The following is a 19499-nucleotide window of genomic DNA, read 5'->3' as shown; positions in this document are numbered from 1 at the left end:
CAATGAAACATTAGTCAGCTATAATCGTTTATCACGCTAATTACTTTTTACAGTTGAATACATGCATGTGTTGTAGGTTACCTTATACAGTGCTGTCTGATTGGCCTTCTAATCATTAGACTCATGCATAGCAAGAGCCTAAAGAGCCTGTCTATCTGAAATGTGTTTCTTAATGTTAATAATGTGCTATGTGATACATTTAATTTACTTGATTCAAATACGTCATGAATTATTAAAACGCATTACATCACAGTTTTGTCTTTCAGTTTACTTTGAGCAGTAGTATAGTGGTATTGGTGAAAAGATGGACAGATGTAGTTATGTACAGAGAAAAAACAAGGCATTGTTTTATGTCATTTTAATACAGTAACGCTATTTTATTTAGCTGTTTCCTGGCAGTGTGCCACCCCAATGAGATCTCTAGATCTAACCTGCCCACCCATTCTAAAAGTTCTAGCTAAACTTTAATTAGAACGTTGATTCAGTTAACAGTGACATTTTAACATTAATTTAACATTGATTGAATGACTGTTTGCTCTCTGAAATACAGAACAGTAGAACTTAGTGTGAGTGACATGGTGAATAGGGTAAGGAGGCAGAGTCCAGTGTTAGGCTTTGCTACTGTATTAGCAAGAGAAATATAAAATAATAATAAAAAAAATAAGAAGAAGAAGAAGAAGAAGAAGAAGAAGAAGAAGAAGACTTTATGTATACTTTATATTTTTATTTTATTTATATAGCACTTTTCATGCTGGTGGCAGCTCAAAGTGCTTTACAGACAGGTGATAAAGCTTAACAGTAATACAAGAAATTATAAGTATTAATTTACAATCATATAAGAAAATGACAGATCAAATTAAAAGATAAATACCATGAGACGTAGAGTTATAATTAAATGCTGAGTTAAATAGATACGTTTTTAGATGCTTCTGTGTGAGCACTGAGCTTGACTGTCTGATAAAAGGTGGAATTGAGTTCCACAGTTTAGAAGCAGAAAAACAGAATGGGGTCTCTCCATGTTTTCTGTATTTTACAGTAGGTTATTGCAGAAGGTCAGTATCTGCAGATCTGAGATCACATGCTGAAACATAAACAGACAGACACTCTGTGATGTAAGCGGTGCTTTAAAGTCATTTAGGACCTTAAAAACTAGTAGCAGAACTTTTAAATCTACCCTGAACGATACAAGTAGCCAGTGCAGTTCTTTCAAAACGGGAGTGATGTGATCTCTCTTTTTGTTTTTGTTAGGAATCGTGCTGCTGCATTTTGTACAAGTTGTAAGGTCCAGTAAGAAGAGCTCAACTTTGCTTATAACAAATGCATGAACAAGTTTCGCTGCGTCGCTCTGAGATAGAAAAGCCAGAACTTTAGCAATATTTATCAAATGATACAAAGCTACTTTAGTGGCTGTGTTTACATGCTGGATAAAGCACAGCTTAGAGTCTAAGATCACACCCAGGTTTTGTACTTCATAACAACACCGTCCTCCCAGTTGGCAAATCCACGTCACGCCACTGACCCGAAGACACTACACAAGATGGAGTAGGTTTCTTACAAGGCTTCAAAGGATATTCAGTGTATTCTTCTACGCAGTGGTCTTGTTGAGTTAAATGGATACCCAGTGCCTGAAGAAGAAGGCCTGATCAGTAACAGACCAGGTCCTAGAATTGAAGACAGTGGCTGAAAATTAGGAGTCATTAGCTGTTGACTTAATCACTTATCCACTGCGTGCTTTGAGGTGCATCTGGCGTCCTCTAATGTAAGATTGCAAAGTCTCCTCTAGCCATGCCTGCCCTCACGCAAATTTATCTCTTTAAATTTATCTCTTACACCATCTTCTGCAGTTCAATTTTTGCTGATATCACCTACTCTGTCCATTCATTTTTGTACAGTTCTATAAGAGAAACTATCAAGTAATCACAATGATAATAATATTTGAAATTCTAAGATATATTGTTATGAATGTCTATTACTCACCTTCAGTAGCAGAGGAAATTAAGCTTCTCCTCACAATCTCTGTTCTCCCAGACGTCCATCTTGGAGTTTCGAGCCCCACAGCGGTAGGACTGTGCTGGGCATGAAGGCAGGGAGACCAGGCTCCCCAGTGGCTCCCCATTCACCCACAGCCATTCTCCAGCCAGGAAACGCAGGCCTGTCCACACACTGACAGTTTGGGTTTCCTTGGTCTCCTTTTTAGCCAAACTCAGCTGTGTTTCAGAGCTCAGGAAGGCCAGGCTGGTGTACTGAGCCCTGCAGTACTCATAAGCTTCCTCCCATGTCTTATTCTCCCTCACCAAGACCAGGATCCTCTCGCAAAAGAACGGACGTTCTGTCCAACAGAAGTCATCAGCCCAGCCCCAATCACTCATGTGAACACATTTTTGTCCAAACCAATCAGGTTCTAAAAATTTCCAGTTGAAGTATGAACTTGGTTCTTCATCAGACCAAATCCAGACGAGTTGGTTTGCCTTGTCTCTGTGCAGTCCAATCCAGCTTTCAGGGAAGTCTGATCCTGCAGCCTCTTTAACCATATCGTTCTCCTGTCTAGTGGTGATGGTGGAAAGATCTCTATAGTGCTGTCTGCAGTACTGCTGAGCATCCTGCCAGTTCATTTCACTGCTCAAGAAAATATATTCCCTTACCAACCCAACAGTAAACCCAAAAACGACAACCAGAGGAAAAAGAAGAAAGGATGTTTTCATCTCTGCGATGATGTGTCGTCTGACCTCTGTAAAGTCTCCAGCCAAGTCAGTGCACAGCTTTTATGGCCCAGTTCAATGTGAACTCATTTAAAACATATGCAAAAACAAGGGGGAAAGCACACTAAATAGCATGCTAAAACAAAAAGAAAATGAAGACCGGAGCTATTAGACGTTAACTCTGATTTGACTGAAGCCTTTTGGCCAGTTTTGGCATTTTAGCTTAGCCCTACAATACTTGCACAACACTATGTTAAATTAAGTGCCACTAGTATTCAAACAAAAAAAAAGATGTATTAGTCTATTTAAGCATTAGCTACAGTAATGTTCAATATTGAATTATATGTCTTTTCAATGTGATGGTATATATACATATTGAAACTTGGCAACTTTCCTGGCAAAACTCTTTATTTTCTGCATATTGCATTCGTGCATGAACATGCAGGAAAATTTGATTTTGGAAGTAAATGCAGAATATATTTCAGGCTATTAAAAAAGCGGCGCTGTCAGCCCACATCCTAGAACACGTATTTCTCTCTGACCCGCCTGAAAGAACAGTAATCACTTTTTAGAGAATGCAATAAAAAATCTAATTCACTCTCTGAATGAAATTTATGTTTTGTTTATTTATTACTTTCCAAGCTAAAGTTTAGTGTCTCTTTCTGTCATGTACTTTAGCATTAAGCCTTTTATTTTGGTTAGTATTTTGTTGCAAATCCTTTTGTTCGCATGGCATGTCGCATGTCTCTGAAGTCTTCTAGGCATGGAGTGCATGAGTTTGCACATCTGATGTTCAACCAGGCTTGTTAGATTTTCTCTTTTGAATGGCCAGAGCATCTCTTTCTAGGACTTCTGTACAGTTTTGCAAACTAGATTTTGGAGCAAACAGACAACTTATTACCAAGAAACAATATATTTTTATTAGTTTGGAACAAGTGATATATTTCAGGATGTCAATAAAATTTGTCTCATTTTTAAACTTTTATTCTTCCCAATGCCAACTTTGACTCACCACTCAGAAGCGTGTCATACCTATGCTGCACATGCAGAATATACAATCTACATGCACTCGCCCTCTGCTAGGTTAGCCTCACTGTGCTAGTTAGCTAGCAATACAAACTGTAAAGCAAAGTGTTTTTTTGAGAACATTTTAACATAGCAGACATAAAATTTGTGAACAATTGCTTTGAGCCCATTTTAATGCAGGTAACAAGCCCTCATTCACTAGGCCTCAACATTTCCCCTCAGGGGAATCCCTGACACCATCTCAAGGGCTGTTCCATTAATGTATTAGATTAAGTGCAGGGTGTTAGATCAGCCTGGGGAGGGGCAAGGTAATGACCCTAATAGCAAGAGGATAGTGGGCCACTGTTGGCCTGCTGATGGCAAAGCTGGCGGTCCACTGGTGTTTTTTAGGTGGCCCACCGCTGGTTAAGCAGAGTATTAGACAAAATTCCACTCATCATCGCTCATTTTCTACTCACAGTCCAATTTACATATTTTTCCTTCCTTTCTTTCTTTAGTTATACTTTGTAAATTACTTTAGTAAATAATTTTAATCTAGCACAGTGTCAGCAATGTTTTCCATAAAATGATTTTACATTAGCCTGGTCATTTTTTTTTCTTCTCAGTTATTTGTAATAGTTGGCTTATTATCCAAAATGAAAGGCTCTGTGCATTTAAAATCTATTTAAAACCAGTTAGAGCTTGTACACAAGACAGTAATCTGGGTGGTCTGAAGGTGGACCAGCAGAGGCAAACAGTCAGTGGAGTGCCAACCTTACCATGCCAGCGGACCGATATATGCTTGCTATCTGGAGAGTGAACAAGTTTCGATGTCAGCAGCAGAACTTGCCCAGAAACTGTTGAATTATGTGAATTATGCACCTCCGTTTTAAACCTCAAAAAATGGTGGACAAACCTGTTTTTAAGCCACAGATGCAAACGACTGTAAAATGCCTAACATGCTAAAGGCTACATAGCCAACAACAACAAATAAAAAAGGCAATACATCACAGTTCAACATCAGATTTACAGCTAGATAAAACAACTGCTCACAAATTTTATGCACATTATGTTCACGCTTATCCAAAAAAACAACAAAAAACAAAAAAAACATTTTTAGTGCAATTTTTGCATGGCTAGCTGATTCGCACACTGGGCCTAAGCTCCTGAGGACAGTTGTGTTTCTGCATTTTCTGCTTAAAGTACTCGCTGCAGGGAAACACTGCTTCCGCTAAAGCAACAACAATGAAAACGGTGATGAGTAGAACGTGTACAGCTTACTGAAGTGCTCAAGCCTGAAGCCAAAACAGCCTTATCTCAGTTTCAGTGGTTTGCTGCTGACTGTGAGTGGAGGAAAAATGGGTTTGTGGTTTTAAAAAAGGAATAAACTTTGTCATACTGAGGAAAAGAACCTCTGCGTCAGCATTTCACCGCTGCTAACGTTACACTAAATGCAGTTCCTGCTTTAAAGTTGCTGTTACAGCCACTTTCAGAGGAACAGTTTCATGTTCTCCCTCAAAAATTCAGCATCTGAGACGGCGAGTGCAGCGGAGAGCAGATGTTCGTTCACTGGAGCTGGTGTGGAAAACGCCCACAGTGGTCCTACAGACCCTAACGACTCTGCATGCCTCCCTGCCGGCATGTGCGCATGTTTAGCTTTTTGCTAACTAGTTTATCGTTAACAAGCTGTTTCTCCAGCTAATCTAGTGTTTTGGTTATATGTTATTTTCACCTATTCATTGATCTATCACTCTGTGGACATTATCTGATGTTATTGTACTCTTATACCCGTGAAGGATTTATATCCTTTATTTAGTTTGGACTCCAACATTGTTGTGTGTTTGGTGTTTAATTCTGGGCACAAACTTTAATCTTGGCAACTATGACAAAGATAAAGTGACACACTTTTATGCGGTGAGCTGAAGTGATATGTTATTATTAATAAATGATATGAGGTGATACTTTGTTTCTGAGGTTAATAACTGTTTTGAGGCAATAGCTGAACTTGTTTTAACCAGAGTTTGCACCCTTCCATTTCTTGTGACAAGGGCCTACTGTCTTCTCCTCAAGTGGCCACTTGTGTTACATACATCTGAGTGGTGAGCCAAAGTGAGCGATGTTAAAAAGTGTTAAATTGAAATGTTTGTCTGGCTATAACTTTTGTTGTAGAACCTTGGTGTATAGCCTTTTTTCTTTATTCTTGTTGTTTTTGGTCGTGTAGGCTTTAGCTGACTAACTTGCTAACTAGCAAACTAGCAGAGTAAAGTGATAAAGTTGTAACAGCAGTCATAGATGGAGCAGTTTGCAACACAAAGCCTAGCAAATCAAATGTTATAGCTGTGAAATATTAAACATTTTTAAGATGTTTACTGCCATGACTCAAACAGCTCTGTCTGCCTTTTTTTCAGGTTCGAAGTGGGAAATGTGTCAGCTCACAATGATTTCCGGACAAGTTCTGCTGCTGAGGTTGAAACCCAAGTTCACTCAATCCCTCACCCCTCTGAGGGGCCAAAGTGCTGCAGAGATTAGCATTTATCTAATGCTTCGAATGCAGTTCATGAAGGCCTTGCTAATTCGCTGAGGAGCTGAATCAAGTGTGTTTAATGAGGCAGTGTGCTGAAGACAGCAGTGTTTTGGCCCTTAAGGACTGGAGCCTGACATGTGCCTTAAGATAATGTTGTGGATTGTGGAAATGAATGGCAAGAAGTAGATGAGGGCTTGTTAAAACTGCTAATAAAATAGGCAGCTTGACTCAAATGTGTTGGGCCGGTGGCTTTCCAAAAGCATCACTGGTAATCTCTGGCTTGAACATGGCATTTGTGCGCATTTGGATTAGTGTCCCAACATTTTATTTTATTATTATTATTTTTAAAAAGGGTGGTTTAACTTGCTATTGTACAGTTAGACCTAAAGTATTTTTGAATATGGTAAAACTTCCATAATACGAATTTTTTTTTAAAGAAATACTTAAAAAAAAATGATGATAGAACTGTCCCAAGGCTACTTTTGAGCACTGTTAACTTCTGAAATTGTGAAAATTTAATAGCAACACAAAAAGGCCATAAAATGGGTGTATTTTTAATGTTATTACTGTAATGAAAAGACAGACAGGTAGAACAAAGCAGTGTCTTAAGGCCAATATAATTTTCTATTATGATAACCTTTCTCTTCTAAATTAAATATCATCACAGAAGATACTTGTTAATTTTTGATTTAACAGGAAAATGAAACAAAAACTACATAAGCTTGATCTTGGACTATATCACACCATCACTTTAGCTGAGAACTGCATTTAATTTGTATCTGGGAAACAGGCTTTTAGGCACAAAAACAATCTGGAATAAAAAAAAAAATACAAAACAATAAAAGAACGCCATCATATATAAAATATTTATCAGTCATAACCCCAAACATGTATATTGGAGTGTTCAAAAAGGCAGTCAAATGAGCTACAGTATACAGTACATGCTACAGTATGCAGTACATTTCTAGATTAAATATAGTCACTAAAAGAACCACTGAGGCAAAGGCTGTTATTAAAGGCAATTAAAAGAATTTCAAGTGCATTGATTCTTTACACCAAGAGGTCCACAGCGTATAACGATTCACTTCATAAGAGGCACATTTGTTCCCAACTTGATACGGTAAGTATACACAATACAGACACAATGCATAAATGCCATCATCAGTACCAGCCTCTGTCCTCAGCACAATCTCTTAATTGTACCCTTCTGGAATTGGCTTGAAGTAATGTTAGGTTTGAGGCTTCTGGAACTACAGCTCACCGCTGACAATTCAGTACGGCTCTGATTTCAGACTCCTGTAGAGACAGCATGTGAAAATCATGCCAATGATCTGAAAGGGAAAAAGAAAGTGGGTTACAGGTTTGGGGGTTAGAAAAGTTCCCTAGGAAGTGCAGGCTTTATGGAAATATACAGGACAGTGCAAAATGAGACCATCCTTACTATATTTCATTTCCAGTCAAAATGGCTATTAAACACAACTAAATTTAATAGATTTTTTTTTCTTTATTTTTTTCAAAATTTAGTGTGTTCATCCTTTGCCTTTATGACAGCTTTCATTCTTTTCAGGAGACTTTCAGGACTCCAAAGAAATCTGCAAGGATATTTTTCCACACCTTCAAAGTTCAGTTTTAGAAGATGTTTTTCTGCTCATGATCCAAGTTGTTGACTTTTACTCTACATTTAAGTTACATTTTACATGCTGTGGTACACTAAATCCAATTAAACATTACTAATTATGTTCTCTTTTTGATGATACATGCACTTGGTCTGTGCTCTTTCAGTGCTGATGATAGCCACAAAATGCTCAGAGAAGCATGATAGAAGTTATCATGATAACGATAAAATATCATGATATAACCCACCTCTAGTGAAAGGATAGGCAGAAACACCTGTGGATTTTTTTCAGATCTGAAGAAACAGTGGAGCTTGAATTTCTCCTCAAAGATGAAAAGCTTTAAGTACTGTTTATCTGATGGTTACAGGTTTGGTGGTCTATCAGGTCTAGCACTGCTGTTACAAGTTCCATTTTCTCTATATCCTTTAATAAAAAGCTCCAGTTTTGAAAACTCCTGTTTTTTCATGTTTTTCCATTGATTTTCCCCTTCCTTAAACAAGTGGTTTATCTTATATCTAATCTCCACAGAAATATCTCCTAAAATATGAATAACTTATACTTCATGGCCATTTTGAATGGGAATTAAATAAATGATGGGTGGACTTCTCAGTCCTGTGTATTATGCCATTTCACAGTATTTTCACAGATGTCTTAAGAGAGAACATCAGAAACGGTGAAAAATGTCTGCATGCCTCACCTGCACAGAGGCAATTCCCACACCCACAGCACCTATAATCTTTAGGTGTTCCATAATGAACATCTCCAGCTTAGTGATGCAGCCACCCTGTTAAGAAATCAGAGAGTAAAACCAATGCTCCTTCTTTTTCCCCACTATACTCTCCACAAAACTATACAATCACACAGACAAATGCATTGTGACCAACATGGTAGCGATCAGCAAGAAAATGTAAAATGGGACAAGTGAATTAACAAAAATCATAAGCAAGCCACTCTTGTAGCTCTGGTCTACAAGTGGCTTACAAGCTCTGCTGCTGACCCCTACTGGACAAATCCTCAATGACATGTACAGTTTTACAGTAAGGACAGTATACCTTTAACCTAACGCAGATACTCCTAGACAAGCTGATGTTTAAACTTCAAATATTACATTCCCAGAGTCTTAATGTACTCATAAATAAAGCTTCCTAAAAGATTCTTCTTGACTCCTTAAACTTTAAAAAGCTACTTTACACTTACAAAAGTGGTGCTTTCAAAATAATCATTTATTGAAATCTTTAGGGAACAAAAAGAACCATTTTCAGTTTCATCTGGCATCTTGGTTTTTAAGAGTGTACACAACTGATAAAGCCTAAAACTGATAAAGAATGCAATGCCCTGTATTCATCACAACAGGCTGTGAAAAGCTCACCTCTACTTTGTAAATGTTAGATGGGTGATCTCTTTCACCACAGAGTTCTGTTTGGGTCTTACAGCAGCTGTCTGGAACCTTCCTCCCTTGGGCGTCACCAGAGCGGATCCAAACACTCTCTATCCAGTCTGAGGAATTCTTACTGCCACAGCACTTAAACTGACAGAGAGAGAGAGAGAAGTGAGAGCAAGAAATGTACACAAAAATCTTAACAGAATTACAGCAAATTGTTGGCTACTCCGTTTACACACATGGCTCATGTTCACAAACTGAACCTTAAAAACACAAACATTTTTACCTCTTGCTGTAGTTTATCCACAGCCTTGGTGACATGGTCCTGGTCAGGTTGACGATACTTCTGCACCATAGTCTCTTTCAGATTATTCTTCAGCTCCTCATTCAGCTGGAACAGATTAGTGAAGTTTACTACTAGACTACTGCTGCACCATGTTCAGTCATAACAGAAACAACAAAGACAGAGGCTACAGGCACTAGCATGTAAGCCTAATACCATAGCAGCAAAACAGCAAAGTCTCATTTTAACTCAACCTTTTCACATTTTAACTTATTTTAACCCTGAACAGATATCATCAGTCAATATGGTGAAATTAAAATGAGATGAAAATGGATGTGGCAATGCACAGACAGAAAAGCAAGCATATGCTGCTTTTGTTTAAACAGCAGAGCAGATTTTACCTGCTGATAGTAGATATAGGCCAAGACACCAGCCAGGATCTCCAGCAGAAAAATGCACAGCAGGAGTACAAAATACTGAAAGAGTGCACAAACAGAAAAAAGTTTAATGACATAAAACTAGAATAAAACACTGTAATATTTAACTGACAAATTTCCCAGGAATATCAAGTTCAGGCCTCAAAGAAGTGCAGAGTATATAAAGTTTTTCACAAAAATCTTCTTCATTATTTCTCTTTTATTCATTCTTTTTTGTTGTCGCAAGTCGTGTAAGACAGACATACGGTACAACTGAGTGTGAATGTTTATACCCTCTTTTTCTGAAATAATAGACAATGAGAATTAAGAGAATTAACTCGACCAATAAACATTTAAAGTTCTTAAAAATGTTTCTTCCTTTTCAAAACTAGTCAAGAAGTATAAAAAATATTTTTTATTATTAATGACAAAAGAAAAAATAAAATAGAAATGATACCCCTACAACAGTTTGAACATTTTGATATTTTGACATATTTTGCGTGATCAATGTATGCAAAGTCAGCTTGTTTAGTGAACTTCCAGCTTGTTTTCCTGAAATACGGTCGTCAGTCACCTTAATTAGACACAATAGTTAGGCAAAGTCCAAGACTTTTAGGGAATATTCAATAGGGAAACACAGGCAAATTAACATGGACTGTTGTTTTGTAGATACGGTAAACGGTAATCTGTAAAAAATCATTTAACCCCTTAAAAAGGCTTATTACATACTCGGGCTTATTAATTAGTGACTACAGGGACTTCAATGCAAACTGGTTAAGCTATTCTTAGATTTTAGAAGAAAACTTTGGGCCTGCCGGTGGGCTCTGGCCATGTAAGGGGTTAAGGAATGGAATGGAATTTCAGTTTGAGGAAATCCACCATCTGAGTCATTTGATTTGAGTTAGCCATTACAAGTTTGTGTAATCAGTGATTTAAGGCAAAAGATTTCCTTCAACTGGCTATGACTGGAAAATCTGCACTTGCTGATCAAAAGAATGATCCTCAAATAAAAAATCCAAACGTAAGAGTTTATCCTACCTTAGGATATGTACATAGTGTATTTATACTGCCATGACAACAGGAATGCAGCTATTATACATGATAGCATGTAATGAATACATGTCTATTATCTATTAATACCACTGAAAGTAAAAATTATGCGTGGAGTGCGACACTAATACCAGTACCCGGTTTAGATAACATATCACCCAACACTACTAAAACCATTTGTCTTTAACTAAGCCTGCCTTTAGCATGCTTATAGTGCAAAAGTAAGTTTTGACTTTATCATACAAAGATTTATGGAAGGCTGAGATTCATTATCAATATATCATATGAACTGATTTGGCAAAGAAGTGTTAATCCTTTTATGTATTTTTATAAGCAAATTTACTTGCATTTATAGGCTTGATGTTTTATGAGTAAGGCTGCATTAGAGCAACCACATACATTCACAGGGTTAACTTTAGCTGTTCAGTAACCAGCACACTGCTTCAAGTCTTCACTGGTGTAAACCACAGGACTCCACAGTGCACTAATTTCTCTCTCCTTCTGTCTGAAAGGCAAGCTGATCTGTTTGAGTTAGGTGAATCATCTATGCAGTGATGGAGGAGCACATATTTGAGCCTGCCTGGACCTGCTCTCTTCCACCTCCCGCCCTGCTTAACACTTTAGGAAGGTGTTTCTATATCCTCACCCCTGTGCTCTGCCAGCTCACTTACAGAAAAACCTCAGCCCACTGAAGAAAGGCATCCAAAAAGCCATGGCGAATGGCGAAAACATGGAACAGTGGTGAACCTTTCCAGGAGTGGCCGGCCGACCAAAATTACCCCAAGAGCACAGCGACGACTCATCCAAGAGGTCGCAAAAGACCCCACAACAACATCCAAAGAACTGCAGGCCTCACTTGCCTCAGTTAAGGTCAGTGTTCATGACTCCACCATAAGAAAAGGACTGGGCAAAAATGGCCTGCATGGCAGAGTTCCAAGACGAAACACCTGCTGAGCAAAAAGAACACAAAGGCTCATCTGTTCTTGACCTCAAGCTGAAGCGCACTTGGGTTCTGCAGCAGGATGATGATCCAAAACACACCAGCAAGTCCACCTCTGAATGGCTTAAGAAAAACAAAATTAAGACTTTGGAGTGGCCTAGTCAAAGTCCTGACCTGAATCTGACTGAGATGATGTGGGATGACCTTAAAAAGGCAGTTCATGCTCGGAAACCCAACAATGTGGCTGAATTACAGCAATTCTGCAAAGATGAGTGGACCAAAATTCCTCCACAGCGCTGTAAAAGACTCATTGCCAGTTATCGCAAATGATTGATTGCAGTTGTTGCTGCTAAGGGTGGCCCAACCAGTTATTAGGTTTAGGGGCAATCACTTTTTCACACAGGGTAGGTTTGGATTTCTTTTTCCCTTAATAATAAAGACCTTCATTTATAAACTTCATTTTGTGTTTACTTGTGTTATCTTTGTCTAATACTTACATTTGTTTGGTGATCTGAAACATTTCAGTGTGACAAACATGCAAAAGAATAAGAAATGAGGAAGGGGGCAAACACTTTTTCACACCACTGTATATAATGGAATTTATCACTATAATGATAAAACATTGTCTTAATGCCCACCCCAAAGCTAAACACTGACATTTAAAACCTCATAAATACATATTTTAGTAAAAGCTGAATACTAGCCACACAGTACATTTTTTCTACACTCAGGTCATCTACTCTCTCATTCTTCTGCAGATCCACACTGTGCCCACTCCCTTCTCATCTCCTCTTCCAACTCTGCCTATTCTTTCAGCATGACTTACAAATATGCAGCGGTCTCTGCACAAAGACACAGGGTCCTTGTGCAGTGGACTGTTCTAATTTCAATGAGGGAGTTACCCAGCCAAAATGAACACTCCTCCTTCTTCCATCAGGTATTCCCTATTCTACGTTTTATTAACAGAGCTGCTTTTATGCAATACACACTGCAAGCAGACAGGAAAGAGATTTTCATCAGTGTGTGTGAATCTTTTGAAAGCGATAAGTATAATCATGAAAGCGGTTGCAGGGGGATATATTGGTCAATGTCAAGTGATAACCCAGAGGACATTAAAGCTCAAAACAGGCATTTGATATATTATTTGTGATGTTGTGCAATATTCTGCAGTTTCGTACATCAATGTTTCTCATTACAATACCTAGCATGCTTTACACAAGTGTGTCATATAGCCACTGGTACACCAGATGTAGTGAAAGTAAAAGTCTGTAGCCACTGGTGCAGGTGGCTGCAGTAGTTGTGTAGCTGCTTAGCAGCACTGGACTTAAATGTTATATGATTATATTACATACTACATAGCTTACAATAAAAACATAAAAAGAGCCATCTGAAGCTAATCGTTCGGTTACCTCATGAGAAAACGTATTTCTGCCCATTTGCACTATTCAGTACATAATCATCTTGCTTTCTTCAGAATGACGAAGTTGTTAAAATGCAGTCAGATATTTACAAGCATTCCCAAACAATTAATTTGTGTTGTTTGTTGTGGTCAGCAATGTCATGTTTTCTGTGCATTTGGTAGCTGTCGTTTGTGAAAACGTTAACTAAGTGGCCTGGAGCATACTGGGAATCACAGTAGAGACTTTAAACATTCAAACGGACATCTGAATGTGCATTATTTGAACAGATTTGATAAACATTTGAATATCAAAGTTTATTTTGACAGCCCTGGAAGGGACAGAGTTGCACTGGGTATAGCAGCATTCTACAAATCCGGACCTTCAATCCAGTTTCTAGTCGTGCATTTTGTATTCATTGGTAGGTATGACACCAGGTGGCCAATTAATCAATAAGTTACATCAATAGGTCAGACCAGTGATTACAAAATCCAAAACCGAATCTGGATTCACAGCCCAGATCTGAAGACCTCTGGTGTACCATCCTGCCACACTGCTGTAAGGACACTGCTACGTGAGTAGATGTTCAAGTGTATGTACATAATGCAAGTGCATACATTTCTTCATCTTACCACTCGCAGAAGTCGTCTCTGTTCCTTGAAAGTGGCACAGCAACCTAGAACTCCTGTGATCATGACAATGACCCCTGCCAGAATGAGGATATAGGCAGACACAGCATAGATCCTGGAGGAGAGCAGGCTGATGTAGTCACTCTTTGCTGCTACTGTCCATATCCCCACAGCCATCACAACGCCACCTGCCAGCTGAGAAAAGAGGCAAATTTAAAGAGTTTAAAAGGACCTATATCATGTTTTTTTAATCCACTTATGATGCTTGCTTTTATGTTCCCTAGAATTAAACAGGCTGTTTTGTTTACGTGCTTGTAAGACTGAAACATGTAAATATTCTATGTTCTTACTGTCTGCCTTAAATTGCGCCTCATTTAAAAAGCATTCTATGCTGAAACACTCCTTGAAATGGGTGGGGCTAAACTGTTGAGAGCTGTACAGGCAAATATGTCAGGGATTCCAGCATGTCTGGATATCTACATAAGCTCTGTCATAAGTTTATTTCAAGTTTATAAGTTTATTTCATCTTATTAGTGATATCTGATAAACAAAAGCTTCTTTAAAGTGAAGGTTCAGGTCAAAGAGATGAGGCCACAGAGGCCACAAAGGGAAAGAATGATGCTTTGCTTTAATGATACTGTGTGTTATATTATGTTTCTAAGAATATGAAATATTTTTCTTGTTGTAAATTGTTAAAACAGGACAAAAAGGACATGGCTTTTGTTAAAATGTGACAAGATATACTTGGCAGGCCATCACTATACTTGGGAGGGCTGCCCAAGTGTGCACAACAGTATATATGTATGCTTATTTGTTTTTGTGATATCACAAAAATGTAAAAAGGGCTGTTTGCTGAGGAGTGAACAGTGTATTTTGAAAGTAGCAATGTTTAAAGTTTGCAAACTATATCAAACTCCTATTTAAAAAAAAATGTGAGGCAAAATTCATTTTCCATTATAGGGGGCCTTTAAAGCAAAATAACATTAACAGGGTTGCATTCTCCTTAATGGTTATAGGCTCTAAATAATATAAAAACTGACTGACTTACCCAGAATAGGAAGTTAAAAGTAAACAGAAGGTATTTCAGGCAAACGGTCCCACATGTTGTCTTCTTTTCTTCGTATGCCCCCATTCTGAGAGAAAGGAGGGAGGGTGTTAGCAGGGGTGATATGAAACCAGACGTCTGAAGAAGCTCCCTCACAGAAAGTTATTACATGAACTGACTTTGAAAATGTGGCCTGATGTCAGAGGAAGTGTTTTACAATAGTTTTAAGGTTCTGACCTAAAATTTATTTTTAAAACACATTCACAGAAGAGAGATACTGCATGCAGGTTGCTGTGAGGCAAAAAAGTACCCAAAGAAAGTTTCACATTTTCAGACTTACCACTATCAACACCACTGCAAAGAAATCTTAATCAGTACGTTTCTCTACAATTAACCATTTCACATGAAACGACTCTATTTTCACATCTCAACAACTGAATTATGCAGAAGTGTTGAAAAATGGTGGAATTCCCCTTTAATGAATCAAAACCTAAAGCCAGGGACGCAGGGTCATCTACCTTACCTCTGCCTTTCCCACCCACTCAAGTCCAGACTCGCTAACAACAGAGGATTCCCTTTTTAAATCCTCTTAACAGTCTGCTTTGCTGTTTCTCTCTCTCTTAGCAGTCTATGATGGGAACAGCTTATAATCAGTGTTGTGGGACTGTTTCTTCTCTGGAACTAATTCTGACTGTCATTCCACAAACCAGAGAAGTGAACAAACGTTTGATAAAGCACAGGGTCCAGGTTATAACAAATGGAAGATATAGTACCGGAGGGGAAAAGTGAACAAAAAACTTGATAAAAAGCCAGATAATGTATGAAGTTTAGTCTTCATGATCAGTCTAGAGGATCACTTAACAGAGTTGCATGTAATACTCAGCTGTGCCACTGGGAACCTGAGATGAGGATCCTTGTATATTTTACTCAGGCGTGAAAAAGCAACTTACAACCTGTTTGAGATCCAAATGATGACAATTAACGATGACACTGAATATAAATATTAGTTTAAAAAGGATTATCTTTAATAACGTATTCAGTTGACTGAGCGTGTTTAAGACGGATTGAGGAAAAGCTGTTCATAATTGTAAAAATCCTGACAAAAATAAACTAAAAGGAGAAATCACATCACTGAATTACGCTAAACAATAGTAATAATACCTTAAAACATCCTTCAGGTTGGCTAATACATGATTCTGAACCTATACAGTACATTTGTCATTAGGTCTGTAACCCAATTTGTGTGAAATCAGCAAAAATGTATGATTAGTATAAAAAAAAACCCTTAATAATTTTGAGAACCATGTTTAACTGGTAAATTGCTCTTAAGCTTTAGCCAGGTCAGCACAAAATATAACCTCTTTTTCAGCTGGTAATTCAGATATTTTGTCTACTCCCTGATGTACAAGTGCACAATCCTTTTATCAATTTAAGGGAAAAGCACTTTCAGTTGAACAGAGATAAATAAAGTTGCTTGGTTCAAGAAAACTCACAGAAACTTGTAAAACCTACATAACATTAATGAAGATTGCTGGTAAAGAAACTCTAGAAGAAACATGCTTCATGTTTAGGAGGCTTCAAAACACTGTTGCTATTTATTTGCACTGCTTATAGTGCACCATACCAAGTATTCCACTCATCACATTTCCCCACACAGAACAGTGTGGCAAATACTCAACCACAAAATGTGGGGGCGAATATTTGGAGTATTTGTCTGCACACACTGATTAAGAAGTGGTGATGTAAAAACAGGCCCCTCCATCTCTGGGAATCATCACCTACTTGTCAGAGTAACGTCCAGCCCTTTTAGTTTGTCTGTCAATTAAACACAAACAAAGCTCTATTCACATCTATTACACAGTTGTATTTCAGAACAACACAGAGCTCACAGCAGCCATCAACACTGACTGCTTTATTGCTTGCTCTGTGAAATTAGGACGCTCTGCTTTCACAAATGGACAATCCTGGCCCCTAGCCTTGTAAGTAAAGATGGGCCCTGCATTTCAAAATGTTCACAACATGAGTTACTATGAGAGTAATAATCATCTATGTTCAGGTTGGCAAACAGTATATGAAGGTTAAAACTCAGACACCACCAACTCCAACAAGACAGCAGACTCCACTTACTGTGGTTAGACAACACGGATACACTTTGATGGACAGATAGGGGAGACTGGGGTCATGGCAGACATGGTAGAGCATTTCTATCTTAAAGTTTTTTGGCATTTTTTAACCCTAATTACTGCAATGTGTCCACATATTTGTTTCTCATTTCTGATATTTAGTTTTTATTTGTTGCTTTTTGCTTATTCTTAGAAAAAAAAAAGGTTTGTATTACTTCTGAATCCACAAACTGTGAACCAAACCAACAAAACACTTTGTGGAACAAGTAGCAGGAAAAGCCTCAAAGCTGTGTTGCGGTAATGTCTAATTAGATTTAGTCCAATAACAGTACACACATCTTCAAATCACACACACTTCACAAAGATGGTTCTTTAAGTTTTATTTAACAAAGGCAGTGCTTCTATTTATAGTTCTATATCGAACCATTTCAGGCTTAAACGGTTCCTCAGATTGATGAATATGTTGTATATGGTTCTGTATAGAATCTTATTAAAAATGATTCTATACAGCACCAAACAGGGTTCTGCTATTGTTACGATGCCATATACAGCACATTCTCCATTAATCTGAAGAACCATTTCATAATGCAAAGAGCCATTTAGCGTGAAATGGTTCTATATAGAACGTATGGTTCTAGACAGAGCCATGGTGCTAACTAAAGAACCCATCTTTTTTAAGTGTGTACAGTGCTGTGGTGAAGGGGACTTCTGACGTTGGACAAAGCTGCGAACAATCAATTTGAAAAGAATGAATTCATTCAGGCTTGCTTGTCAATATTCAACCAGGAATCATCGTTTATACATCCCAGAGAAAAGTGTTAGTCATGTTAATTTTTCCAGGTTGGGCTCCAGTGTTAGTCATATCGATAATAGTGAGAACACTTCAGGCGGCTGATAGACAATCGACTGTAATGTGAGTAATGTCTGACTTGCCTCTACTCATGCAGTCCTGGTCGGGACAAGTGTGTGTTCATCTCTCTCTCTCTCTCTCTCTTTGTGGACGACTAACAAAAAGCGAAGCTACAAAGTCGTTCTAATTGCTGGTTCATTTATGGATCATGGATATTTTATGGATATTTGGCGTATTTGCCTTGGGCTCATTATCAGAACTACTAAAAGCCCATAAAACTCAGAAGCGCAGCATTTACAGAAATGATGTGTAAACAGCGCAGCCTTATGTCTGTTTGTCCAGCTGCATTTCACCTATACAACACCTATTTTCGACGAGCAACAAATGATACTATTTATCCTCATTTATCCGGCGAGCTGTTTGTTTCTGAGCAACTGTGTTTGTTTTTGTAACTTATATTACTGTTTCTAACTTACTCAGCCAGCTAACGCTAGCCACCAGCTAACCTGCCTCTATGGCTTACTTATTAGTTGGTAACGTTAGAAACCACTTCTCTATCAGCTTTAACACAAACGCTACCCCGAAAATAAACGACGAAACGTCTCTCTGACCAGCCGCTCGGCGTGGAAAACAGACTTTTATTTTCTCAAGTTAACGTTAATAAGCTGCCTGTTGGTACCACTGACTTATATGCTGAATAAGAAGGCAGTTAGCTGTAGCTTAGCAGCAGAGAGGCACCCGGCGCTTTCTTTCAGCGTTAGCTAACTTACCTGGCTGCAGCTGGAGCAGGGAAGCTTCCTCTGGACTAGGAACTTCTTACAGCTTACAGTTCTTCTTATAGTGAGAGTTTTCTTATAGTCGGGACGTCTCTGATAGTCCAAGAAAGATCTGACGACTTAAACTCAGTGAAATCTCTTCATGCCCGTATGCATGTGTGTTTAAAACAACAGGGAGCTCGTTTCCTGTGTGCAGCTCCAGGTGGCCCAGCTAGCTGAACCCCACCCAGCCACTCAGCAGGGTGGGGAAGGGCCAAAGCGAAAATTCACAGCCTCCGGCTTTTATTATTGTCTGTCTCGTTAAAGAGGGAATCCACTCGTGTTTCAAAATGTCTGCATAATAAAGATGTACGAGATGTAAACAAAGTAATAGAGTGGTTTGATGTGATATGGTTGACTGTAGAGAGACATACAGACTCTGATTTCTTCACAGTGGTGGTGATAGGAACCAGAGGTTGCTAGGCCTGCAACACAAATATAGCCACTTTATTTACCATCCAAAACAACATGTAATGTTGTTAATGATAAATCAGTCAAAAAGTAAGTTTGGGTACTGTTCTGCCTTATAAGTTTTGGGTAGTTTGGGTACTGTTCTGCATTATACACGCTCCACCATGCCACTTTCCCAGATTTTAGGCCAGATTCTCATCTCAAAACCACCATAAAACAATGTCTCAGTCATCACCCTGCTGAAAAACGGTCTGCTTCCACTGCTGTGGACCATCATGACTGTACAAGTTTCTCTAGAATAGAGCAATTCACATC

The 19499-nt window shown here is 38.4% G+C and overlaps 1 protein-coding gene across 1 annotated transcript; it reads right to left on the bottom strand.

Annotated features, from left to right (window-relative positions):
- Positions 1-6761: 6761 nt before the first annotated feature.
- cd151l (CD151 antigen, like) lies at positions 6762-18974 on the bottom strand. The gene is made up of 8 exons (XM_036585544.1): positions 18729-18974; positions 14989-15073; positions 13944-14135; positions 9910-9984; positions 9512-9616; positions 9214-9372; positions 8542-8628; positions 6762-7559 (listed from the first exon to the last, which is right to left on the bottom strand). The coding sequence occupies exons 2-8, from the start codon at positions 15070-15072 to the stop codon at positions 7500-7502; spliced, it is 762 nt and encodes a 253-aa protein (XP_036441437.1). The 5' UTR covers position 15073; positions 18729-18974; the 3' UTR covers positions 6762-7499.
- Positions 18975-19499: the final 525 nt, after the last annotated feature.

The sequence above is a fragment of the Colossoma macropomum genome, unplaced genomic scaffold (genome assembly GCF_904425465.1).
Source record: "Colossoma macropomum unplaced genomic scaffold, Colossoma_macropomum, whole genome shotgun sequence".
Classification (NCBI taxonomy): domain Eukaryota; kingdom Metazoa; phylum Chordata; class Actinopteri; order Characiformes; family Serrasalmidae; genus Colossoma; species Colossoma macropomum.
This window is presented reverse-complemented; position numbering and strand designations above follow the sequence as displayed.